This window comes from Macrosteles quadrilineatus, unplaced genomic scaffold, assembly GCF_028750875.1.
Source record: "Macrosteles quadrilineatus isolate MER2022 unplaced genomic scaffold, UCM_ALF_1.0 Scaffold_8__2_contigs__length_117827958, whole genome shotgun sequence".
NCBI lineage: Eukaryota > Metazoa > Arthropoda > Insecta > Hemiptera > Cicadellidae > Macrosteles > Macrosteles quadrilineatus.
In genome coordinates, this window is record NW_026542601.1 from 35,829,697 (window position 1) to 35,857,033 (window position 27,337).

Genomic DNA, 27,337 nt, shown 5'->3' on the forward strand with positions numbered 1-27,337 from the left:
GGCCCCACTTAATAATTGAGGTCTTAAGCGATGAAGAGAGGTTTAACTAAGGTCATCGTACAACTCCCAAATATTGTCACTTCTTAATGCTAATGATGTGTAGTGTCCCACGTGATTGTCGTTTGCAGGAGGTATGAACACGACGACTCCTCTAAGTGTGAATGTTCTATCAGAGTACCGTATTTCTTTTTTGATGTCATCCAGGGAGCATTTCACGTTTGTTAACACCCCTACATCCATTCCACCGTTGTTAAACCTCTCTTTTTGGTATGGTTTACAGATCTATAGCTGAAATGGGCGGGCTGGGTCATTTTATTACCCTTACCATTTAGGGGTTGTTTGTATAGTAACGGGGGCGGCAGACTTTTTTTATTAATGATTCCTGTGAGCACACTTTCAGCACAGTTTTTTGGTATGGTTTATAGATCTGTAGCTGAAATGGGCGGGCCAGCCGTGATTCTGGCCCGCCCAAATACAATTGATTATATCATAATTATTATAAGAGCACACTTTTTTTAATAGACGTTATAAAGAGCACACTTTTAGCACACTTTTTTGTATACATTTAAAAAAAGTGTGCTGGAATGGGCGGGCCAGCTTCACGGCACTCACTACAGTAGTGTTATATAGTCAATGCACAGGACTAAGTAAGTGCAAGAAAATCGATACTACAAAATCTACTATCTATCACAAATCCTAAATAGGCTACTATTCTACAAAAAATATCCATAGACAAATCAAGTAACAAATAAGTATACAAGATTCAACAGGTAATTCACAAAGTAATTTAAATAGAGGTAATAAATATATAGTTGTAACATTTTCACACACTGACACACTAACATTTAATTATTGTACCTACACTCCAAACTGCAAAGAAACAATTTCAACCGTATTAGCTTATTAGGCCTAGACTGTAAAATTCCAAATCATCTAAATTAGGCTTTATAAACTGTTTTCAAAGAAACAGGTCCAGCAGATTAAAGAAGAAAAAATTTGTTTCCAACTACTAGTGAATAACTATTAATTTAGGCTTGTTGATTTGTTTAATTTTGAAATAGGCTTTTACTTAATTAGTAATAGTTTTCGACTAGCATTAAATTCCTACATTATATTAAAATTAGAACATCAAACTGAATTATTGGGTAATATTAGATGTTATTATTGCCATACTAAACACCATTGTAAAGTCATCACAAACGCTCATTCGTTAAATAGGTTTTACACACTGTTTTATTTTCAATGTTGCATGTAAGAACAAGTGTGAACTGAGACTATAAAACCAGGTGATAGTGTGTGGTATGAATCGGTACTTTGGTATTATCCACTTATTTTAGAGGGATTTTTTAAACGGAGACCAAAAATAACTACATGATTGGAAAGAAGATATTTTAATTGACTTACTGTCCAAATTTGACATGATTACCATTAGCGGCCTTCTCCCCCTCACAGAAGAGTTCTGCCTCACAGAAGGCAGCGATGTCAGCGAGAATTGAGTTGAAACGGAAGCCACCCTTATACAGCGTGCTGCAGCGGTTATGGTAGGTTGGGTTATCATAAATATGTTTGTAGGTCTTTCCTCGTTATTAATATTTACAAATATTTTGTCCTTAAATAATAAAGAAGTAAAAATTAATTTTTCCTACAGTCACCCGACAAAGTTGGCTTCCTTGTACTGTTTATAGTACAGAAAGCTGCTAATTGCTGCATATTTATACTTTGCCGTACGGTTTATACTTTGCCGTACGGTTTATACTTTGCCGCACATCAGGATTCCAACGAAACAACACAAAACAGCGTGGTTCCATTATGCACGTAATCCGTGTACGCTTGGAAATAGGTTGGCAACACTTAAAGATAATTATACTATGAGCAGCTGATTGACTATTATAACTACGATTTAACCTGTCATTTCGTGTTTATAGTTTCGGTATTTCTGAACTTTCTGGACTTTTCTTTTAAACGTTTTTAAAACCTTCCTACGATCTTAATAAACAAGAAAATACCTTTTAAGCATTTTTTTTTAGGCGCGGAAACCACTTCAAATTACAAAAACATACGGAACTATATTATCAAAACGCGGAGCACATTTCTTGCCGAGGAAAAATAGCGGAGTGATATGGACCGCGGGTACTACTTTCTCTAGGGCACCATTTGTGTTGCCAGCTGAACCTAAAAACGTGTTGCATAGTGTTTGAAAGACTAATTATTTATATGCTTTATAGTGACTGTAGGAAAAATATAATGTGTAACACGAGTGAAAAAGGCCTTTGCTGCACTCGAGATCATTCCACACTCGCCTGCGGCTCGTGCGTAAACATTGCTCTCGTGTGCAGCAAAGTGCCACTTTCACCACTAGTTACACAAATAACTATTAAGACGCGTAAAATTATGAAAATTTACTAATATTTTGTAATCTACAACTTGTAACTTAGTATTTTCCTGTTATGAAACAGAATATTAGTCTTGTAATTTGTAAAACTGATATTCTGCTTCATAAGAAAATACCAATTAACAAGTTACAAGTTGTAAATTACAAAATATTAGCAAATTGCCATAATTTTACAAGTCTTTTGTTTCATAATCTTTGTCTGCTAATAAACATCCATTATGTGAACCAAATGGACCATTGACTTTGGATACTGCAAGTAGACTACCCAAAAAATTGCATTACGTTGCATTGACTTTGGCAAATTAATTTTATATTAATTTTGTAATCAACCTTGACACCTTTAATATTTTTACTACGGGTAAGATGTTACTTACTTTTGCCGGAAGGTGTCAAATGTAGTTCATGCTGTACATGTTTCGAGCTACTTACAGCTCATCTTCAGCAGCATTCTTGTACTTCACATCGAACGATGTTTGTCGACTATTTACAGTTTATAAACACACACGCACACACAGAAATAAACATAGAAGGTGTTTTGCAATTGCAAGTTTTTAAACATGTTTGCTTAGGTACAGTTAGACAACCTTGACCGAGCGATGTTTGGAGGCCTACAAATGTTGCCCGGTCGAGGTTGTCTAATCGTGCATACGCAAACATATTTTAATACCTGCAATTGCAAAACACACTCTATGTTTTTTTTCTGTCAGAAAGGGATTTATCCACAAAACAAAACACAAGGTAATCAAAACAACTTTATTACACAATATACAAGGTGGTAAAAATAAAAGTAGAAATGCAAATCCAAAACCTTAAGGCAGTCTTGTGGAATGACTCGTGTAGTGAGAGTTGTGACGTCAGTTGCATCATTTTGATGCGACGTCGTGGCATCGTAACATGTTGGGATGGCGTCGAGCATGCCGGTTACACTTTTTCAGCTCCGGTTGTAACCATTTTGCTGTTGATCCAGGACATAGTCTGAATAGCAAAAGCCTGAGTGGTGTTTAGAGCCTCCAGAGTAACTCTCTGAAGATTTTCTGGAGAAAATTTTCCCCTGAAAAAGAATTTTCAAGACAATGTAAATTTTGAATTTGCTATTTTTTTGTAATTTATTGCTACAGAATTACATTAGAACATTAAATAAAATAAGATTTACAGTTAGCATCCTGAATATGATACGCTGAAGGTAAGGTTGGGGTTTGTTTGTGTAGTAATGTGAAACTGAATTGGTATCTTATTCTCATTATGGTAATAGGTTATTTTGATTACTTAAAATATTTGACCAAATAAAGTGTGTTTTCTTTCCTAAATTAAAGAATAATACAAATTATATTAAGACCAAAGGTGAAGATTTTGGAAAGCAAATGTTATATCAGCAGAGATTAATAATTATTTTGTATTTGTGCAACAAGAGTGGTTTGATGTGAAGCACAACGTGGGACGTGGGAGTTTAATGTTTGGCTCCTCATCCAGTACTATGGCAGCACAATAATGCTATGCTACAATTTTTTCGGTTGTTGTTTAGTGACTATGTCAGTGTAATTTTTGGAATAAAAATCATAAACATATTTAAGGAAAAGTGGTCCAAATTCCAAAATTTGTTAGTGCATGTCGAGAGGCTGGAAACTGAACTTCTACTATGGTTGAATAATGATGACTTGAAAGAGCTGTAGGTTCAAGCATGGACAACACGCCATGCAATGTAGGATGCAGAACTGTCCTTTAACATCAATGGATTATTGTATGTGAACGCTTGTTTGTCAATGCCAATATAAGCCTCAGACATTGGAAGACTATTGTTTATGTACTACAACATGGGTTTAGGAAGGGATTTAGCACAAACACAGCAATAGCTAAGCTATGCAAGGACATAAATAGCATCTGGGAAGGCAAAAAAAGTGCAACAGGGATTTTTCTAGACCTGCAAAAGGCATTCGATAACTTAGACTGGAATATTTTTATGAGCAAACTGCAAAAACTAAACATTACAGACAAAGCCCAGCGTTGGATTGTAGACTACCTTACAGACAGACTCCAGTTTGTAGAAATTCAGCACCAGCAGAAAAACACTGTTTCAAGCATTAAGTCAAGTTTGAGGAAGACTACCAGAGGCGTTCCACAGGGCTCGATAGTCGGTCCACTGTTTTTCCTGATTTATATCAACAGCCTACCAGAATCATTCAACGGCAACATAAATTGTATATTGTTTGCAGATGACACAACCATAGTAGTACCCACCAACCATCATATTGACAATAGTAACCTAGTAAACTCAACAATTGACAGCGCAACCACTACGTGCAATTCTATGAAACTTAACATCAACAAATCTAAGACTGTCCTCGTAAACTTTACTCCTAACAACAAAAACGAATCTGGTGGCAATTGGCATGACCTCAGCATACCCCTATCACGCTCAACAAAGTTCCTCGGAATATATGTCGATCAACATCTCAGCTGGCAGGACCACGTTGACTACCTCTGTGGAAAACTATCTTCTGCACACCACGTTGTTCGAAGAATTAGAGCCATCGCCAATGAAACTACAGCATTAATAGCCTACCACTCCCTCTTTTGTTCACATTTGCGTTATGGGATTGCTGCATGGGGATCCACAGCGGACAGGAACATGGAACGCATCCTCACCATCCAAAAGAAGACCATAAGGACAATCTTTCAACTGCCAAATCATGAACACTGCAAGCCGATCTTCAGAGAACACAAAATCCTTACAGTTATATCCCTGTACCTGTTGGAATCCATCACACTTGCAAAACAATCGACACCTACCCTGAGATCAGAACAACATTCATACAACCTCCGCAACACACATAACATAGACCTGCCACAACATCGATTGCAGAAATTCAACAATAGTCCTCACTACTCTGGCTCTTACTTCTTCAATTTATTACCACCACAACTCAAAACCATCAAAAAACCTGTCACCTTCAATAGTAAACTAAAACAATACTTAACAGATAGGCCATACTATACAGTCTTCGAATTTATTGTGGAGCACACTTTCCAACACCTGAGACGTGAATAGGCCTACAAACCCATCATTCCCCTGAAGTTTGATCAGGAAGAAGTTTGACGATTCCCCGATCCCTGGATTGTGGAGAAGACACCGGATGGTAAATGGTGATGGTAAATGGTACAGCCTCAAAGGGATTTTCAATGTACAGAATCAAATTCATAAATTGGGCATCTCTTTGCAACTATTCTTAATAACTAATGGCATTAAATTGGCATTTCAACAAAGCGGACACGGATACAAGTTTTTACATTCTGGTTAAGGGAACATTTAGTGAAATTCAATATACTCCAACGTTACTTATCACGACACACGACCCAAAAAATCTTAATCTTAAACTAGGATGAAATGCTTGAATACTTCACATACTTCAAGTCAATTACAATTTGCTCTACATACATGGTGAAAATTGAAATTCCAATAAAGTGAGTACTTACACAAAAACATTCTCTTTGAGCCATTCGGCTGATACAGAGAGATATTTTAACGCCAAAGTTCCAGCTTGGAGCCCGTAATGTTTGATGAGTTCCCAGCAGTTGTGAGCCCAAACCGTGACAGTCTGTGCAAGTCCTGGCGCGTACTGGTTAACCTGCCAAACAGATGTACAAGGTAGTAACTGTTCTATGAAATTGACTATTCATTAAATTTGTTGGTGTTTCAACACTTGAAACTGGATCCTCAATAACCCAGCGGTTGAAATTTTTTGGTGAATTTGTTACAGAATTTCTACTCAAGTTCCACTTTAAGCTTCCGGCTACACAAGAGTAGACAGGAAACGAAACAACACAAATTTCAGACAGGACATAGAAAGGAAACTGTCAGGAATAACTTTGCAGACTTGAAACCAACACACGAGGGTCATGCATATTTGACAATTTGAGCGCTAGCCACTAGCTCAGCCAGTACAATAATCACAAATTTTTTATAGAATAAAGTTGGCCATGTATTTTGTTCAATAAGTTAAATATATGTATTTCTATGTTATGATGTTTGAAATTAAGTATTCATAAGCCAGATATGAAAAATGTGCTATATTATGTCTCAGTTTTAAATTCCGACTTTCTTAGTGAATTTTCCATACATGAAATATTCTATTACCCTAGGTCTCATGGAAAGACCTGGTCCCGAGACCAATTTACTACTTGGTTTGGTTTGATGTACCTGTAGGCCAAAAACCCATCTGTTAAAAATCATCCTCTATCACAATAACTTGAGTTAACATTATTTGATTTTGATGAAATTTTGGCATAAACGTGTCAGGCTATATTTATTTTTGAACGGGTTCGCAATCCAGCATGATTGAACCATGGGGACAGGGTTTTATGGGGGTTTAAGAGGATAAAAATAGTTTTTCCCCATTTTTGACATTCAAAACATAAAACTTTGCTATTTCCTCCAAAACCTTTAAGGTAGAGCTTAAAAACGAATAATTTTCTATATACAGTTGAACCTCTATAAAACGAATTTCAAGGGGTACGGGAAAAATTCGTACTATAGAGGTATTCTTAATAAAGAGGGTCGTTTTATCAAGGTTTAATGCTGCTGTTATTCTTCTTATAGAGGTTTCTCCAAACAATGACTGAGGAAGGAGGAGGGATGGGTGGTGGTTTCTTGTTGAGACAAGCTTCTGTTTGTTTTGAAAACTGCGTACTATGAAGGTTAAGATTATGATAAATTAGTCTTATAGAGGTCACGTTCGTCTTGTAGAGGTTTTGTGCTAAGAATATTCGTTGTATAGAGGTTAATCAGTCCTAACCCATGTCACAAACAAATTCGTCTAATGGATGTTTTTAACTTAATTACTACGTTGTATAGAGGTGTTTTTTAGCATTGACATATGTGAAAGTGTCAAGGGGATTAAAAAAAATTTGTCTTATCGATGAATTCGTTTCAACGAGGTTCGTACAAACGAGGTTCAACTGTAGAAGAGATTTAGTATGATTAATGGATACATTTTTAACTTAACATCCTTCTGATCTACATTACGCTAAAAAATCTAAGTGTGTTATGCTGTACTTTTACTATGGTACACAATCCATTGAGATATTATTCCAAGACTTGTTTAATGTAAAAGAAAACACTATGCGTGTCGTGTTTGTAATAATTTAGACTAAGTTAATAAAATTTAGTTCAGGTTTGTACCTTTAACTTACTGCTAAGTTCAGCCTGGATTAAATATACTTATAGCAAGACAAATGATTAAGCTGAAGAATTTCTTAACAATAAAAATTTAATGAACTAGGAATAAGATATATTACAATGATGAATGGGATTTTAAATGAACAGATAAGTTAAGTTACAGGGTCGCCATCTTTGGTTTAGCCTAGCTCAGTAAAAACATAACAATGAGTTTACAATTTAGTTTAATTACATAAATCCCAGGGAGGGGAACTCGGCTGGCTAAAAAGATCTTCAAATATTTAATTTATGAAATAAAATATGTCAATTATTATGAAAAATGGGATAATTTTGATATTGCTCTTAGGCTTGGATAGGTAAATTAAATAAGTCCAACGATGAATAGACTAGGTGAAAAATTTATCAAAGTTGAATTTAGGTCTATTGTTCAAATGGTTTTTCTGGGATTATTCTTGATGAAAATAAAGTAGTTTTTGAATTCAAATTATTAGGTTCGATGATCAGAAAGTAAATAAAATAGGTCTATTAAGTTGAATTTCTTGAAGGTAGGCTAAGCCTATACAAAATGGAGAGTTCTCACCAGATCTTCAGTAATAGTGTCCAATTTATATAAATCTCGAGGTGGCAGTACAATTTTGAAATGAAAAAAATGTATATATAAAAGCTAAACTGTTCTTCTGTTATTAAGTTAATGTTCAGTTAAATAATTTTAATCAATTTGACTTTTTAAAATGTTAGGGATTATACCCTCACTGAATTTAAGGTGTTGATGCTGCCATGTCCCAACTGAGAAGGAGGAAAATTTTTATTTCACACAGGAAGATCAAAGTTCATTGTTGAAGCCAGCTGTCTTCTTTCTTCATCACTTACACATGCACTAATAATCAGGCTTTTGGATATTAATTTAATGTTGGGGTTTTAGAAATAATTTATACTATATTAATAATTTTGGATAAAAGTGTTATTGCAACTATGGACTTAATTACATGTTACAGGTTTTTATTAACAATAATTGTTGAATATATACAATATATTTTAAAATGTGATGATGGTTTCTGAGGGGTGATTAAAGGATAATATAATTTAAATTTGCTATGAATTTTCTGACAATTTAGTTAAATAGGCTATATGGCGAATTTTGGTACAATAAAAGAAGTAGAATTATATAACTAAAGAATGAATGTAGTGAATGGTCTAAAAATGACATGTAACATTGCAAATGACAGTTTATCTAGCCAATAGTGGCATGGAAACCGCACAGTTGATAATAGCCACTATCGGAAAGCTGTACACTCACCCATTGCTCCACGACTGGTTTCTTGTCCACACAATATTGAACAGCAGCTCTGGCCGCAGCCATCACTTGTAGAGAGAGAGACGTCACTGCGTCTACAGCAACTGACACATACGGACCCAGCAGTTCCCTGGCCTTGGCGGTGTATAGAGGCACGTTCACTTCACTCCATCTGTAATAATCGTACACTTCTTAAGGGTGCGCTCTACCCGTCTGGCACGAGCAAATGTAAGGGTTTTAGTTCTTCCTGATTGTAGCCCCAAGTGTGAACCGATTTAAAAGATCTTGGTGTCATATTTTTCGTTAAATGTTATTGTAGGTTTCCCGTTTGTTTAAATTTTGATAATTTAGAAAATGTTGGGCTCAAAGGTTGGTGAAAAATGTAAAAATAGGCGTTTTTTATCATGAGTTTTAATACATTAAAATAATTTTTAGAGAAAAAATAAAAAACGGGAAACCTGCAATAGATTCTTAAAAACAAGAACCTGGAATTAGTTTACTAAAAAGTTGAATGATAACTATGTAAACACGCAGACTCGAAAGGCTTGCAAGCGCTCTTCAAGGCGCCGTGCAGTGGCGCGGCCATGCGGCCAACGGCTCAACCTGTCGTCGGCTCTCCCACCACAGCCATCGATCGATATTTCCCCTCCTCTCAGTTGATCTGTTCTATCTTTGCGTCGTCGCCGTTTTTACACATATGAGTATACTGTCCTCTTTGTAAACAGTTATACTCAGCCAACGCAACTTGCTTGCACAGATACAGCTTTAAAACTTTACCAAAATATAAGTTTGTTTATAAACGTCGGGTATGAGATTGTTGTAATAACAACCATAATAAAAGTGTTTTAAGAAAACCAGTACTCAATAGTAGGCCTACTGTATTAAAACAGCATTTTTAAATTTTTGTAATTAACCCCTCCAAGTTGGGGACTTGAATCTGATACCTCAAATGTTCTAGCTAGACTATTGACCACTCACCCATTCAACTTCAAGTTCAAATTCACTACAAGTCATAACACGGGTCTACAAATAAAATACCCTGTCGCAGCAAAACTATTCACTAAGCGAATTTCAACTTGTATGATTACAGTATTTTTTACTAAAATATTTCCATAAGTAAGACAAACTTATTCCTATTTAAATAACATTAGATTTAACGAGTGCTTAGGTTTGCTGCTACGGGGAAGGTAAAGTTAGTGGAATTAAATGTGGAATGAAGTATTTTTATTTATTTAGTTGACATTGATTGTCAACTGACATTGAGTATGAACTGTTAGTTGTCAACTACACTAGTGCACAACGTACGCAATTAGTCAAGGTCAGACCATGGTATAATACTCTACTGGATAGCGCGCTGTGTGGTGGAAAAACGGTCCGTGCCCACCAGTCGAATTGGTAGGATACCGAGGCGGACGGGCCGAATGAACCTCTGTCTTTTACACGAACATACTTTCACTCAACCTGCCCTGCTTCACTTATTTGCCGACATAAAAATTTCAAATTTTTATTTTTATTTTCTGGAAAAGACAGTGATTCTTACTTGTATAGTTTGTTTTAACCTAAACATATTTTTTATAATTTATTTGGGCAAATTAAAACTGATGATCGTTTTTTAAAACAACTAAAAACATGAAAAATGTAGTAAGCGAGGAACTTTTTTATTTTTTGGTCAGGAAAAAAATTCCTGCGTCATAGTTTTAGATTAAAGTATGAATTTTATTTTTTATATGAAGCTTTTTTTGATACGGAGTTTGCTTGTATCATTTTTAAGCGATTAAAAATGGGCATAAAATCGCTTGGCGCGGCATTGGCGCTAGGAGCTCAGCCGGCTACTGTCAGGGAAATAAATTTGTGCACTCGAATTTGAGCCTAAATATCTCTTAGATGAATTATCCGAGTTTGTTGAAAAAAAATAAAATATAAGCTGGTTTAAATAAATTTTACGTGGTAATAACGAAAAAAAATCTGTTTACCAGAAAAATGTATATAGTTGAAAGATCCTAAAAAGTACCGGTTTTTAAGAAACTCTGCACCAACACTGAAGTTTAAAATTTAATTGTAAACAAATAACTGAGCCAATCTTTCTGAAATTGTTATGGCTTACTGGTAGGTTTGTTGTTTACATTTCCATGCATTGTAAAATTTTTACTCGCAATAGTTTTTATGCTGCTGTTAATTTTTAAAACGTATGCTAACATCGTTAATAAGACGCTAAAAATTCCATTCAAAATACCATCTTGTTTGTCGTGACACAAGAAATAACACCACTATTACAGATTTATAGCGCGAACAAAGGTGTTTTTTAAACAGATTTATATTTGTAAACAAAAATGTCTCCCGCGACTGGCAGCGGGTGCTTGTACATAGTCTGGTGTTTGTACGATATTTAGGCATCAGTTTAGGCCTACGGGATTTAGATACTCAGTTTCTCGCATTTAATTATCATAATACACATTAAATACGTCATTACATTATGAAGGATGGGTAACTAAATTTACAAGCGTATGTTGTAGCGTATGTATGTAATAGGTTGCTATGACGTTATTTGCGAGATAACATTAAAAAGGTAAACAAGACTCGCCACGTATGTTAGTCAACGAATCGTCTAAAAAGTGGATTCTTTCTTTATGTGATAAAAGATACTTTAAAAATGAAATTTTCATATCACCATTGCCTTTTTTGTAAACATTAATTACATAATTATAATCCCCAAGAATATGATACCGACTGATTCTGTGCCCATTACGGTGTAGCTACAGTTGGAATAGAGTTAAATAATAATGAAAATCTTAAACATCAACAAAAGTAAATAAATAAATATAACAGTTGATTAAAAAAAACCTTAAGATTATTATAATTTAATGTAGTGATACTTTACAAAGTATAACTAAAGTATTTTTTTTTAATTCAATAACGAGGTGTTAGCCCGTCCTACGTACGGGAATTCAGTAGTCAGTTAATAAAACCGTGTACAATTCAGATCAGCTAGTTTACACATATAAAGACAGTTTCTTGTAAGTTTCTTGCAGTGTTAATGTGAAAAATCATCTTGTAATCAAATGTTGTGTGACCAAATATGTTTTTATTTCATCATAGGCCTATACGAAATGTATTTTAAATCCAATAATGTTACAAAAAAAACAGTAATTCTGCAATTTTTACGATGCAAAAAGAACGCTACGATGAAAAGCGTTGAAGTGAGATTTGCAGCCGATTCGCACAGACGCACACTGATTATAAGTTGCCTACAGTAGAGGGAGTAGTAGTCAATTGAGAAGTGTATAGACCTAGTCAACGATACCACCTTCCATAGCATACCTGCTTCTTCCATAATTATTATCACCACAATACAACTACTATACACAATTTCCAGTAGGTCTAAATAGAAAGACCTAAAATAAAACGATAATATCCAATAAAATTCACAGTACACATAATTTAACTTTGGTGTCCTAACATCAAAACTAATCGTCACACCTATCTTTTATATCAATTTCACTGCATTAATTGCTAAATAAATAAGCGTAAACAAAGAGAAGTAAAAACAATAACAGTTGGTTTTGAAACAGCTGTTCGGTTCAAATAACATTCATTTGAAAAAAAGAACTGGTCACTTATAGCAGGAATATAAAAAGTAAACACACTAGTAAAGCTAATGACGTAATTGTCAATGTTTATTATCCATACCGTTATCAGTTCTATCCTTGATAATTACCCACCCTCATTGAATAAATGTACATCGTAATTTCCCATATTAGTTAATTTAAACTACAATATTCATAGTTGAAATAAAAGTGATATTTTCACGTGGCCGCCGATACAGGCGCCCCCAAACGTAATCACAACTGAACACGATTTCATAAAAGGATGGTTTGTCTAATTGCAGTATCCTAGGTCAATGTTGACGTTGTGTTCAATCTATGTCAATCTTTCTTTGAAAAGTGTAGCAGTAAAATAATTTGCATTTATCCTTTTTTATTGAGACTCGTGTACAGAGCCTAGATTTGTACTGTAGTTTGATTAATTTTGGTTAAAACTGTGGTCTAATTATCTCTACTAATCTTACTTATTTCCTATAATCAATGACAAAATGAGTAAATAAAATAATTTCATAGTTCCATAGTTTATATTTAACCAGCTGTTAGTAAAAACAAATTATATTGCTCTAAAACAAATCGAAGATTACAAAGATTGCTTTAAAATATAATTTGAACATCCTAGTATTTTACTATGTATATTTAATTAATCTGTCATCCTCTTACAGGGGCCCATTTCATAATAAACTACAAGTTACAAGTTACAACATGTAACTTGTAATTTCCATTAGATTTGCATTGGGCTATCAGCTGATTAATTAATAATATTAGTTTGTACTTTATTATGAAATGGGCCCCAGAACGTATCAATGATTAGCATTACACATCGTATAAATAAGTCAACCCTAAGTATGTCTTTACATTTTTTATCCAAATGCTGAATTTGTGACACAAAAGCTGAATGTTTACAGCTGTTATGTTAAGCAAATTATTTCATGCCAAAAGCTAGTTTAGAATCTTAGCTTCGGCTGCTAGACTTTTTAAAAATTAAAACTTAATTTCTAAAAAACTGGGACCCTGAACTAAAATTATGGCTTAGACATTCCCTAGTTCTCAAAATTATCTTTCTTTCAACACAAAAATCATGAAAATCCGTCGAGTGGTTGATTCAGAATCGTGAAATAAAAAAACACTGTTTTGTTTTAATATTATAGATGACAAACAAGACTCAATATTTAGGAATGTTTTACTTTTTACTGTATAAGCTTATGGGAGCGATAGCGAACGTCACGTTGCTGCCAGTGAGTGTCGGTGGCAGGGCATGATGGAGGTTGAGCAAAAGCAAAAGATAAGCGGACGCGCGAACAAGAACCCGGTTGCGCTTGCGCGCGTGTGCGTCGGGAGCTCCGCAGGGCGAGTGCCTAGCGTAATAGTCAACTCGCGAACCTCCTAGCTCCTCCCACCACTTCCCCTCCAACTGGGTTGCACCGACACAGCGCAGTCTGGTGGACACTTCGAACATCGTTCTGAGATTTCCGAGCTGAGGTAGAGCGCACCCTTAATGGTGTTAGGACAACAAATGTACAAAATTGTATATCATCTGATTGACACAAAAACTATATCTGGCTACCAATCTCTCGAGCTAACTGTTGGCTTGACCTACAAATTTGCTTGCAGACTCCTAACAAAGACAACGATCTCTTACTAACTTTTGAACAGATCATGTGAACATGACTCAACAACAGTTTTCTATCCAACAGAATGCCAAGGAACTTTGTCCTTTCATTGTATACCCATCCAAATTGTATACTTCCTGATAGGTCGATTCACTCATCCCATCAACTTCTAAGTGAACTGTTTATTTTGAGAGGATCTCACATACCTGGTATATACATTAAGCAGGTGAACTCTTCACAAATAAAACACCATTACATGATTCTAAACTCTTTGTATACAAACTCCCTGCCTTCTGGCTCGGCGACTGCTGATAAGTACTAACAGTCAGCCATACTAATGACTCCAGTCAACCAAATGTGACAGTGTATGTTGTAGGCTAGTCTAAACAAAAAAGTTAAGTTCTTACCTGTAGCCTTGAATGGAAACTTCTTTTATTCTGTCAAAGGCTTGTTCACCGTACTTCAAAGCTCCAATGTCTTTCAGAAAGACTCCAGTTTTGGATGCTAAAATAACACATAATTAAAGGAAATTCAATTGTTTAAACTACCTATAAATTATTTAAGTACAGACAAAAGAATGCTTATTTTAAAGTAGATTAACCGTGTTCATTATCTAAATTTTGGTAATTAGAACTGTATAATTGACAGTATATTCTTATCTCATTGTAAGTATTAAGGCAGCCTTCTTCCATCCTATTGAAACACCAAAAAGACTACAAGAACACAATGAGTTGATAAATATTTCTTTAACACATTTGCTACCGCAATAGTACAAAAAATTTTCCATTCATCTAGACCAGCGACGTACATATACGATGGCCGGTTTCTCCCCATAGACTGCCGACGTATATATGCGGCGGCTAGTTACATTAAAATAGACTGACGACGCATATTTGCATCAGTGTTCCAATGTTATCAAAAGGCTTACATCTTTGTAACGGTCTATCTAAAGGCACCGAATTCTCTGCAGTGGTCCACAGGGATGTCTGACGCACAATTCATCGCTTTGTCTTTAGATTTGATGATTGGTGACATTATATGATAGTTGGAAAAACTGTTCTTTACTTTGCTGCATCACTGTATGTATGTATGCAGTAAGTTATGTATGTTGCAATATCATCTTATGTAGCTTTTATATTTGTTCAATTATAAACTTTTCTGTAATAATCTCTTTTTTTACTTACTTCCACATCAAAACACAAACAAAAATGAAGTGTCGCATATATGCGGCGTTTGGGTTATTCCAAGAAAAATATAATAATTTTCACTATTGTCTTCAATAGATTCTATAGACCGTTGTCTATTTATGTTGTTGGTTTTTGACCGTGGTCTGCATGTACTGTTAACCAAGTGACACCCGGTCTATGTGTAAGATTAAATTGTATACCATGGTCTGTGGCAATGATTGTAACGCTCGGTAGTGAATTTTTTAATACCTTGAATTGAAATCCTCTTAAATGGAACATAAAATACTCAACGATAGGCTTTGGCATAGGTATAGTTCTTAGATAAGCGACTATGGTAAGGTTTGTCTTTCTAATTTTGTTACAGGAGTTAAAAACATTATTAAATGCGTTCTTAAAAGTTTAGGCTCAGTAAACATCGGCTAGCTTCGCTAGGCCAACTTGTTTTCTTTTCACACTTGAGTAAGAGAGTTACTTAATTTGATTAGAAGTTTAATGTTTGTGTTATTTCTTATACTGTAAGAAACATGTTATGCGATTTTATTCTACAATTCATTTCAGACAAAAAGGATAAACTAAGGAGGAAAATACGGTTCTTACCTTTGAATCCGTTGTGAACTTTGGAATCAAAAGCCACTGCACCAGCCACGGCCAAAAACACCACAAAAACAATGGTTTTCCAAGGGAATGATTTCTTGGATCCAGAGATTTTTTCAAGAAGAGCCTAAAAATTAAAAGGAAAATTATCATAGAGAAAATAATTTTTCTGTTGATTTTCAGAAAAACTAACAGAATATTTCAATCAAAACAATGTAGTCAGGAGCTAAATTGACCTGAATGATGAAAAGTTAGTGTAAATAGCTTTCTATAGTATTTTTGTACAATGAAATCACCCAAATTATTGCATATTATTGTAGTTTAAGTTTACTAATTTCTAAAAAATGTGAGACGTTCAACAACTTGTCTGCACTAGGGGTCGCCAGCAACCTATTGCGGTTCGGCAGCACTTGCACATGCATTTCCCAACTAACCCACCTAGCTCGGTCGGAGGAGAGCGACATTTCATGCGCGTGGAGAAATATTCTTTACAGTTTGTGTTGTACAAGTAGATTTCTCATCCTTATGGAACAGAAGATCCCAATTTTATTTTTAGTTCTGTCCGGTGCACTGTAGAGGTTGTGTTTTGTTTACAATTTGTTTCTTGTAATTTCAGTAATTTAATACCTCGTTAAGCAAAATAAAACTATATAAACAATAACTTGTAGGCTACCCAAGTTTTAAAATCAAACAGTAAATCACAAATCATGAAATTAACCCTAAAATAAAAAAAAATAAAATTGTTGACACTACTGTGACGACACTAGCGATCAGTGTCGACTAGATACCAAAAAAAAGCTTCAAAATTTACAATGGGATGAGAAGTCTACTTCTATTGGTTAGTCTATGACGGTACATTTTAGATTTATTTGAATTAGTAATGAGTAAGTGAACACTTTCACCAGTGCTCATGGAGCACCGGCGTCCCTCATGGTGAAAACTTCCTCCGTGCTTATGGGTGACCTATGTCCCATAATTTGATGACATCACTGAGTTTATGTTTATATATTTTTTTAAGTATTCTTTATTAAAATTAAATATAAATTTCATAACAAGAAATTTTAAGTCTTCCTAGGAGATTTTTAGCGAATTTCCCAAATAGGGAATAAGCTATTACCGTAGTACTCATGGTAAGACCTGGACGCGGGACCGATTTTGTTTTTCGTTTTGAGGTCCCTAGAGGCCAAAAACACCATCCGTTCAAATTCATATATATATATATCTTACTAATATTATAAATCTGAAAGTTTGTGAGTTTGTGTGTATGTTTGTGTGTATGTTTGTGTGTGTGTTTGTGTGTGTGTTGCTCAATCACGCATAAACTACTGGACGGATTGGGCTGGAATTTGGCATAATGATAGCTCACATTCCCGATTAACATTAAAGCATATTCTTATCTCAAAAACCCTTTCGGGCTCCGCCCCCAGTGGCTCTGTAGTTCCCCATGTTAATCTTATGATTTTTCATATTTAAAAGGAATTAATGAATCTTAACAGCTGTTTCAATTAAACAAGTTGGTTCTGTTCTATGATATTCAATAGCATAAAAGTTAAAAGGATTACCAACAGGGTGCAGCACTATTAATTTTTTTTTTATATATGACAACAGCTAATTTCCAACCAAAAGGTGAGTGAGCGTAGCGAACAAACTTCAACCTGGAGGCGAGTTAGCGTAGCGAACGAGCTAACCTGAAGGCAAGTGAGCGCAGCGAACGAGCTCCAACCTAAAGGTGAGTGAGCGTAGCGAACGAACTTCAACCAGGACGTGAATGAGCCATGCGAATACTTATGAAGTTAAACGGGGCGAAGCCCGCGGGTACAGCTAGTATTTATATATATATATATATTTATATATATATATGTGTCCGTTAGCACGATAACTCGAGCAAAAATGATCCGATTTTGATGAAATTTGGTACAAACGTGTAAACCTACGTTTATTCGAACGAGTTCGCGATTCAGCATGATCGGACCATGGGAACGGGGGTTTACGGGGGGTTTTATGGGGTAAAAATAGGTTTTTCCCATTTTTGACCCAAAAAACATAAAATTTAGCAATTTCTTTCCAAACCATTTTGTAGAGCTTAAAAAAACAAATAATTTAGTATATTGAAGCGTTATTATGCGCCTAATAGTTACGGAGAAAATTCCAAAAAATTGTAAATTTAAAATTCCCATGTTATTCTTATGGAGAATAAGTAAACTGTTGTAGTTTGCTTGTTTATGAACATATTTTGATCAATTTTGGAAAATGTTTTTATTTCTTACTAACTATTAACATTTTACAAAAAAAACAAAGTTTTACCCTCCCTGATGCAGCAAACCTAAGTACTTGTTCAACTAATTCTATTTAAATCGGGAATAAATGTTATATTTTTAAGTAGACATTTCAGTGTAAAAATCAAATCAGTCAAATGGAAATTCGCTTAGTCTGCAGGTTTGCTGCGGCGGGGGTATTATATTTTATTGACTGTCTAAGTATTAAAAATTATCTATTTAAATTTAATTTTGAAATAACTTCTGACGGTTCAAACATTTTGTTTCACTCACCACACAAAGCCTAGAGCACTCCTGCAGGCCTTCATTTCTCTGCTTGCTCTTGTGAAGGTCGTCGTTAGTGACCTTAAAAGTCCTCAAAGTCTCCTTGAGATTCTTCAACGGAAGCTGGGAACTGACGGATTCCCAGTCTGCGTCTGTAAACATTGAGATGAGAATTTGTAGGGTCAGTCTTTCTGTTAGGGGTTTGACTGGTTTTGCGGATTCCCCAGTGTATTTTGATCTAGTTTGTGGCCACTAACACTTGCTCTGATATACACTTGTTGCGGTAAACCAGTAGACTATGTCGATGTCCATTCATCTGAATGGATTTTCACAAAAATATTTAGTTTAAGAACTCAGATTTATTACCTATTATATGGTTATCGGGTACTTAAGTGTATATTCTCCTCCACTCAGACACCCTCGGTGTCCGTAGCCAGACTGTGGCACAGATATCTGACCAGCTGACACTATCTTATATCTTACACACTACAAGTCATCATACTTACTGAGACGCCTAAGGAGAATAGCGGACTGAGGTTGTAGTTTAGTGTAGACTCTCCTCCACTCAGACCAACTCTGGGTGTCCGTAGCCAGACAGTGGCACAGATATCTGACCAGCTGACACTATCTTATATCTTACACACTACAAGTCATCATACTTACTGAGACGCCTAAGGAGAATAGCGGACTGAGGTTGTAGTTTAGTGTAGACTCTCCTCCACTCAGACCAACTCTGGGTGTCCGTAGCCAGACTGTGGCACAGATATCTGACCAGCTGACACTATCTTATATCTTACACACTACAAGTCATCATACTTACTGAGACGCCTAAGGAGAATAGCGGACTGAGGTTGTAGTTTAGTGTAGACTCTCCTCCACTCAGACCAACTCTGGGTGTCCGTAGCCAGACTGTGGCACAGATATCTGACCAGCTGACACTATCTTATATCTTACACACTACAAGTCATCATACTTACTGAGACGCCTAAGGAGAATAGCGGACTGAGGTTGTAGTTTAGTGTAGACTCTCCTCCACTCAGACCAACTCTGGGTGTCCGTAGCCAGACAGTGGCACAGATATCTGACCAGCTGACACTATCTTATATCTTTACACACCACAAGTCATCATACTTACTGAGACGCCTAAGGAGAATAGCGGACTGAGGTTGTAGTTTAGTGTAGACTCTCCTCCACTCAGACCAACTCTGGGTGTCCGTAGCCAGACAGTGGCACAGATATCTGACCAGCTGACACTATCTTATATCTTACACACTACAAGTCATCATACTTACTGAGAAGCCTAAGGAGAATAGCGGACTGAGGTTGTAGTTTAGTGTAGACTCTCCTCCACTCAGACCAACTCTGGGTGTCCGTAGCCAGACTGTGGCACAGATATCTGACCAGCTGACACTATCTTATATCTTTACACACCACAAGTCATCATACTTACTGAGACGCCTAAGGAGAATAGCGGACTGAGGTTGTAGTTTAGTGTAGACTCTCCTCCACTCAGACCAACTCTGGGTGTCCGTAGCCAGACTGTGGCACAGATATCTGACCAGCTGACACTATCTTATATCTTACACACTACAAGTCATCATACTTACTGAGAAGCCTAAGGAGAATAGCGGACTGAGGTTGTAGTTTAGTGTAGACTCTCCTCCACTCAGACCAACTCTGGGTGTCCGTAGCCAGACTGTGGCACAGATATCTGACCAGCTGACACTATCTTATATCTTTACACACTACAAGTCATCATACTTACTGAGACGCCTAAGGAGAATAGCGGACTGAGGTTGTAGTTTAGTGTAGACTCTCCTCCACTCAGACCAACTCTGGGTGTCCGTAGCCAGACAGTGGCACAGATATCTGACCAGCTGAAACAACAAAAAAAGCTTTTACCTTTGGTACATATAGGACATCAATTTTCTGTGACTTGAATATGAGATAATCGTCCATAAAATATTTTTGTGTAATGCCGATTTTAGCTGGTTGCCTGCTCCCAAAATAGATTCTCGCTGATTCTGCATTATGAATATAATCGTTGCCTGCAGCAAAACAAAGGACAGGTCTGGAGGAACTTAATATTAGCTAGGCCCGTTTTTTTCTGTGACTTAAAATGAAAAGCCTTTCCTTTTCAGTGACTTCCGTGACCCTATAGAAAAATCAGTGACATCCGTGATTTCCAGTAGACACCATGTAAAAAACCATAGCCATAACCATGTAATAAATATATTGAGGTAACACACTTCTTCATTGAGGGGTTGTGGGAATTTTATAGCAAACTGCGGATGGTTGGGAATTTTGGGCTTTTTTTGAGATTATACGTTTGCTTATAACAAACCAACCCCGCCTGCTCTACCTCATCACTGTTGTCATCACTAATTTCACTTGTACTGCATCAGTACTTCACTGTCGTTAAATCTCTGCAAAGTAGTCTATGACAACGGGCAGTTGAGGTTTTTGAAAATGACTCATTTAGGAGGATTATTGTAGGAAAAAGATAAAAATTTACACAATTATGACAAATTTTGATATATAATAATTTTTACTAATGATCACCGTTTTACAACATTTCACTACTTTTTACCCTTTGTAGAAGATGTTATATAAATATTTCTTTACAACTTTCTTTAATGTATCTATTCACCATGACACGTTCACACTTGATCCAAATCAATTAAATTTATTATCATATTTTCTATAGTAAATTTCAATACAAAAAGAAACGCTCAACATTTTGGTAGCTGCAGATTCATTGTTGCCCCAATGACTAAAAGAACTTCTAGGCCCGTTGCAGCACATTGAAATTAGCCGTTTTGGATTCAGTACAACAAAAACATATTTATAAGGAAGTAAAATATTAATGTGAAGACTGGAGAAAACTCTTATCTTATCACATATCTTATCTTATAACGTCTTATCACGTTATCTATCCTATAATGTCTTATCATCTCATCTTATTAAGGCTTATTTTTATAACTGGTATCTTATCACTACATTGACTTGCCTCTTGCCTAAGAGGAGGTGAGCTGTTGCTACTCAGTCTTGTCAACAGCGGCTCCACCAGACTGTGTAGAGAGTTGCTGGGCTGGGAGTTACACAATATCTCCTGAAACAGCACGAGGGTAAACGTTTTGAAATTAACTCCCAATGAAAAATTGTTATTTGTGCTATTAGTGAGCAAGGTGGCACCTTTTTGAAGGGAGAAAAAATCCATCTGAATTCGTCAATTTCATCAAGGAAATTATTTAAACGTCAAAAGTTTACAAATTCTTACCAGTAAAACTGGGTTAAATCGTAAATCAACCAATCATATTATTATTTCAAGACATTTAACAAGTTACGAATGTTTTTAATTGTGAGAAAATTAGAGTCCATGGGCTAATAAATACACAATAAAAGAACATGAAATATAGAAAAAAATATTTTGTCCTGCTGTAGGACTTCTTCTTAGGATTTGTTGAAGAGATTTGTTTGAAGAAGTACATTCCGACGATCGCACCATGACCGTGATGTCATACCGACGATCGCGCCGTGACCGCGGAGTCATACCAACGAACACGCCGTGACCGCAGAGTCATACCAACGATCGCGTCATGACCGCAGAGTCATACCGATGATCATGCCGTGACCGCGAGTCATACCAATCCCTGTGACATTTTTTGTTTTTTATGGATCAGTGCTGCAAATGGTCATAATTGATTTTGTTTGCCTTTTTTGGTAACTGCATTACTCCAATCTTTCTTTTTATGCACAGGAAAAAATCCCATCCCGTCCCGTCCCGAAAATCGGGAAGGAAATAAAAATCCCGTCCCGTCCCGTCCCGAACTATAAATTCAATCCCGTCCATCCCTACTAATAAGTAATAAGTCGATAGTAACAATTAGTAAATATCGTACATCACTACAGAAACCAACACGTACCTGTAAGGTCTTCAAGTGACTCCACAGCTCGTGGTTCGCTGGTTGTGTTGAGGAAATAACCACATCTACAATGTCCAAGTAGTGTTTGGCTGTAATCGTTTTGCTGGCTAAATGTCTGGCTAGGAGATGCTTGAGGTAGTCTGTTACAAAGTGTGTGTAATTCCTCAACGGATACACTGGGAACATCACGTGCTTCCACACTGCAAAGTCACTAATATGTTAGATAATCTAATCCGATCACCAGACACAAGAGGTTTTTGTTTTCTCACTCATACATCTTGAGATAAATAATTTCTAACCAATCACTTATTTTTTTATTATACAGTAAAACGCCTATTATCTGAGTACCGATTAACCGCATCGCCAATTATCCAAATCGGCTCTAAGCTTAGTATAAAAAATTAAAACCAAGTGCAAAAATTCGACTGACTGTCGTGTTAACACAATGATGATGCCACCCCACCCGGCGGTGTAGTGAATTGACAGCGTGGCAGTGTTTTGATGCGCAGAGTGTATTGTGCATCCACCTGCAGCCACTCCCCCTACCCAATGACATGTGAACTATCAGAGCTAGGTTAGTTAGCTCCTCCCTCTCCTACTGTGCAGATCGCTGTTTTTTTGTTTTTGTTCGTATTTTATTTTATTTTAGTTGTGAGTTTGTCAAACTTGTGATTTGAATTATTTAATGGTTATGTGTGTTTAAATAAGTAGGAAAATTGAGTGCAAAACGAAAACATGTATTCCTATCGCTAAAGGACAAAGTGGAAATAATCAACCAGTTAAAAAACGGAGTGGCGGGAAAGGTATTAGTTGTGCAGAGTTTTGGTGTCAGGGCAGCTACGATTACTGACATAAAATACCCCCGCCGCAGCAAACCTGCCGTCTAAGCGAATTTCCATTTGGCCGAATTGATTTTCAATTGATCTATTTAAATAACATTAGGTTTAACGAGTACCTAGGTTTGCTGCTACAAGGAAACTAATAAAGTAGTGTGTTTTTAGTAAAATATTGATAGCTTACTATAAAATAAATAAATTTGCCAAGTTTGATCAAAATATATCCATAAACAAGCAAACTACAACATTTTACAATATTCTCCATAAGAATAACATGGGAATTTTAAATTTACCATTTTTTTAGTTTTCTCCGTAACCAATAACCGTACAAAAACACTTTGATATACTGAATTGTTTGTTTTTTTAAGCCCTTTAAGAAGGTTTAGAGAAAAATTGGGAAATTTTGTGTTTTGAGGGTAAAAAGTGAGAAAAACCAATTTTTACCCCATAAAACCCTCCATAAAGCCCTGTTCCCATGGTCCGATCATGCTGGATCGCGAACTCATTCAAGTTTATCCCGCCTTACACCTTCAAACCAAATTTCATCAAAATCGGATAAAAATTACTCAAGTTATCGTGTTCACGGACACATATATATATAAATCTATATATATATATATCTATATATATATATATACATATATAAAAATTTGAACGAATGGTGTTTTTGGCCTCTGGGGACATTAAAATGAAAAAGTAAATCGGTCCCGGGCCTAAGTCTTACCATGAGACCTACGGTAATAGCTACTTCCCTATAGGGAAATTCGCTAAAAATAAGTGAAAACATTTTAAGTTTTGTGACAACATTGGAAAGTGATGATGGATGTTTGTCGCGAAAAGTAATGAAAAAGGCAAAAGATGAACAGCTTGAGAATGCAGTTTTTACCTGGTACCAACGATCTAATGGACAACCGATTTCAGGACCTATTTTATGTGAAAAGGCGCAAATGTTCTGTGAAAAAATGGGTGTAGCTGATTTTAAAACAAGCACGGGATGGATACACAATTTCAAGAACAATTCTGTTTTGACAACGCCCTTAAATGGATGGAGCGGCAACCAGTGTGTGACGGTGTACAGCTTCTTGCCGTCCGGCGCCTGCGGGTTTTAGCTGCGCGGAAATGAGCTACAATGTCATGGCAACTTACACTGATCGAGATGTATAAGTAAGCGTTGTTAAAGAACTTTTTGAAAAGAACTTAATATTGTACTGTAATTTTGTTTTTATTTATCTCAGTATTTGTTCCTCTACTGTACTTCAATTAAATTTAACAGCTCTGTCTTGGTTATACTCAATAAAGTTCATTCGTTACCATTCTGTGTCCGATTATCCTAATTTTTTTTTATCGGGACTGACCCCGGTCCCAATTAATTCGTATAATCGGGGTTTTACTGTATTAAACTTACCAAAAACTCTTATGGTTGTTCTAATGTCAAGTTGTATATATACACCAAACAATCCTGACATACATGTGAAATATAATTCTTGTATTAAGATCATCCTACAGCCCCAAAGGTCGCTTACCACATGTTAGGAAACACTGGTCTAGAATATTCAACTAATTAGATACTCTGGAAAACACAATAGCTCAGAAAGTCTTACCCTGAAGTCCAGCAAGGATGTCTTTGAATCCGCCCTGTCCAAGCGCCCACATCACCGAGCATCCGATAGCGGGACGGTTCTGGTATGAGTGACGTAACGTCGCTGCCTTCGCCAGGTCTGCCACCGCGACAGATGGAGTCTGCGATGCTACCAACTGTAGCAACATCTTGTATCCCGTCACTGGACTGCCTGAAAAATAACAACAAACTTATCAAAATGCAAATCCACTCATCTTGGTTAGTATGTGAAAGTATTAACTGTTAGGCGCTGAAGTAGGCCTTCGTTTATGTGGACCTGTAGCCCAATATTTATTAAAATACCCCCGCCGCAGCAAACCTGCAGACTAAGCGAATTTCCATTAGCCTGATAGGATTTACACTAAAATGCTTCCTTAAAAATATCATATTTATTCCCTATTTAAATAGAAGTACCTGGGGACCGAGCTTTGCTTGGGGAAAATCATTAGTTTACTCTGAAAGCAGTTTAGGATTGCAGATAGATTAATCCATTCCCAAACTCCACACTGCTCACCTTTACTACTTCCTTCACCATTTCCTACGTCAAGGACCTGTTTCCTTCCCTTCTCATAGCATTTTAGGATGTAAGATACATTTATCTAACTGCCAGGCACAGTTCCCACACTCGGCGATGCTAAACTTTACTACTTCCTACGTCGTGGACCTGTTTTCATCTCTTTCCATACCATTTTAGTATTATAGATAAATTAATATAATTGCCACAAACATTCGACTCCGCACTGCTAGCCTTTACTACTTCTTTCACCATTTCCTATGCCGTGGACACGTTTCCTTCCCTTCTCATAGCATTTCAGTATTGCAGATGCATTAATATAACTGCTACAAACGGTTTCCAGTTCCAACTCTCCCGACTGCTTTCCTTTAATACTTCCTTCACCACTTCATACGCCTCGGACCTGTTTTCCTCCCTTCCCATAGCATTTTAGGATTGCAGATACCTTAATCAAACGTCACAAACAGTTCCCACACTCCAGACTGCTTACCTTAACTACTTCCTTCGCCACTTCCTACGTCTCAGACCTGTTTCCCTCCCTTCCCATAGCATTTTAGGATTGCAGATATCTTAATCTAATCGTCATAAACAGTTCCCACACTCCGGACAGCTCGCCTTGACTACTTCCTTCACCACTTCCTATGTCACGGACCTTTTTTCCTCCCTTCCCATAGCATTTTAGGATTGCAGATACCTTAATCTAAACATCATAAACAGTTCTCACAATCCGGACTGCTCGCATTTATTACTTCCTTCATCACTTCCTACGTCGCGGACCGGTTTCCCTCTTTTCCCATAGCATTTTAGGATTGTAGATACCTTAATCTAATCGTCATAAACAGTTCCCACACTCCAGACGCTTCACCTTTACTACTTCCTTCATCACTTCCTACGTCATGGACCTGTTTCCCTCCCTTCCCATAGCATTTTTGGATTGCAGATACCTTAATCTAATCGTCATAAACAGTTACTACACTCCAGACTGCTCGCCTTTACTACTTCCTTCATGACTCCCTACGTCACGGACCTGTTTCCCTCCCTTCCCATAGCATTTTAGGATTGTAGATACCTTAATCTAATCGTCATAAACAGTTCCCACACTCCAGACTACTCGCATTTACTATTTCCTTCACCACTTCTTGCGTCGCGGTCCTGTATCCCTCCCTTCCCATGGCATTTTTTGATTGCAGATACCTTAATCTATCGTCATAAACAGTTCCTACACTCCAGACTTCTCGCATTTACTATTTCCTTCAATACTTCCTGCGTCGCGGACCTGTATCCCTCCCTTCCCATGGCATTTTTTGATTGCAGATATCTTAATCTAATCGTCATAAACAGTTCCTACACTCCAGACTGCTTGCTTTTACTACTTCCTTCATCACTTCCTACGTCACAGACCTGTTTACCTCCCTTCCCATAGCATTTTAGGATTGTAGATACCTTAATCTAATCGTCATAAACAGTTCCCACACTCCAGACTGCTCGCCTTTACTACTTCCTTCACCACTTTGTACGTCACGGACCTGTTTCCCTCCCTTCCCATAGCATTTTAGGATTGCAGATATCTTAATCTAATCGTCATAAACAGTTCCCACACTCCAGACGCTTCACCTTTACTACTTCCTTCATTACTTCCTACGTCATGGACCTGTTTCCCTCCCTTCCCAGAGCATTTAAAAATTGCAGATACCGTAATCTAATTGTCATAAACAGATCCCACTCTCCACACTGCTACCCTTGACTACAATGTATCGAGTAATCATCAGTATAATCTTTGCTCAATAGTACCGGTAACAACTGATGTTTCCTTTTGTACTGTATTTTGTTTTGCTAGTATACTGTGGATAGACAACTTACAAGTCTTTTGTTTACTTTTTCCTTGTTATTTAATTCTGCCAAGATGGTTACTTAGCAACCCATTAGACTAATGTTAAAAAATGTGACTTTCAGTTTCATCTTTCTACGTAATTAGATTTTTGTTGGCAGTTCTAACTGCAGTAAACTCGTTTTTAGGCCAAAAATAAACTATTTACAACATTTGAAGAAAA

General features: G+C 36.6%; 1 protein-coding gene across 1 annotated transcript in view; it reads right to left on the reverse strand.

Annotated features, from left to right (window-relative positions):
- Window positions 1-3,131: 3,131 nt before the first annotated feature.
- LOC129000317 (transmembrane protein 214-A-like) overlaps window positions 3,132-27,337 on the reverse strand; it is a 49,930-nt gene continuing 25,724 nt past the window's right edge. Inside the window, exons 5-16 of the mRNA XM_054427279.1 lie at window positions 24,756-24,944; window positions 22,319-22,518; window positions 21,403-21,504; window positions 20,158-20,269; window positions 19,685-19,773; window positions 18,899-19,016; window positions 18,402-18,544; window positions 15,856-15,979; window positions 14,479-14,575; window positions 8,863-9,031; window positions 5,864-6,015; window positions 3,132-3,443 (exon numbers count right to left, since the gene is read on the reverse strand). Of these exons, the coding sequence (XP_054283254.1) occupies window positions 3,314-3,443; window positions 5,864-6,015; window positions 8,863-9,031; window positions 14,479-14,575; window positions 15,856-15,979; window positions 18,402-18,544; window positions 18,899-19,016; window positions 19,685-19,773; window positions 20,158-20,269; window positions 21,403-21,504; window positions 22,319-22,518; window positions 24,756-24,944 (1,625 nt within the window). The 3' untranslated portion in view covers window positions 3,132-3,313. The remainder of the gene's footprint in view (window positions 3,444-5,863; window positions 6,016-8,862; window positions 9,032-14,478; window positions 14,576-15,855; window positions 15,980-18,401; window positions 18,545-18,898; window positions 19,017-19,684; window positions 19,774-20,157; window positions 20,270-21,402; window positions 21,505-22,318; window positions 22,519-24,755; window positions 24,945-27,337) is intronic.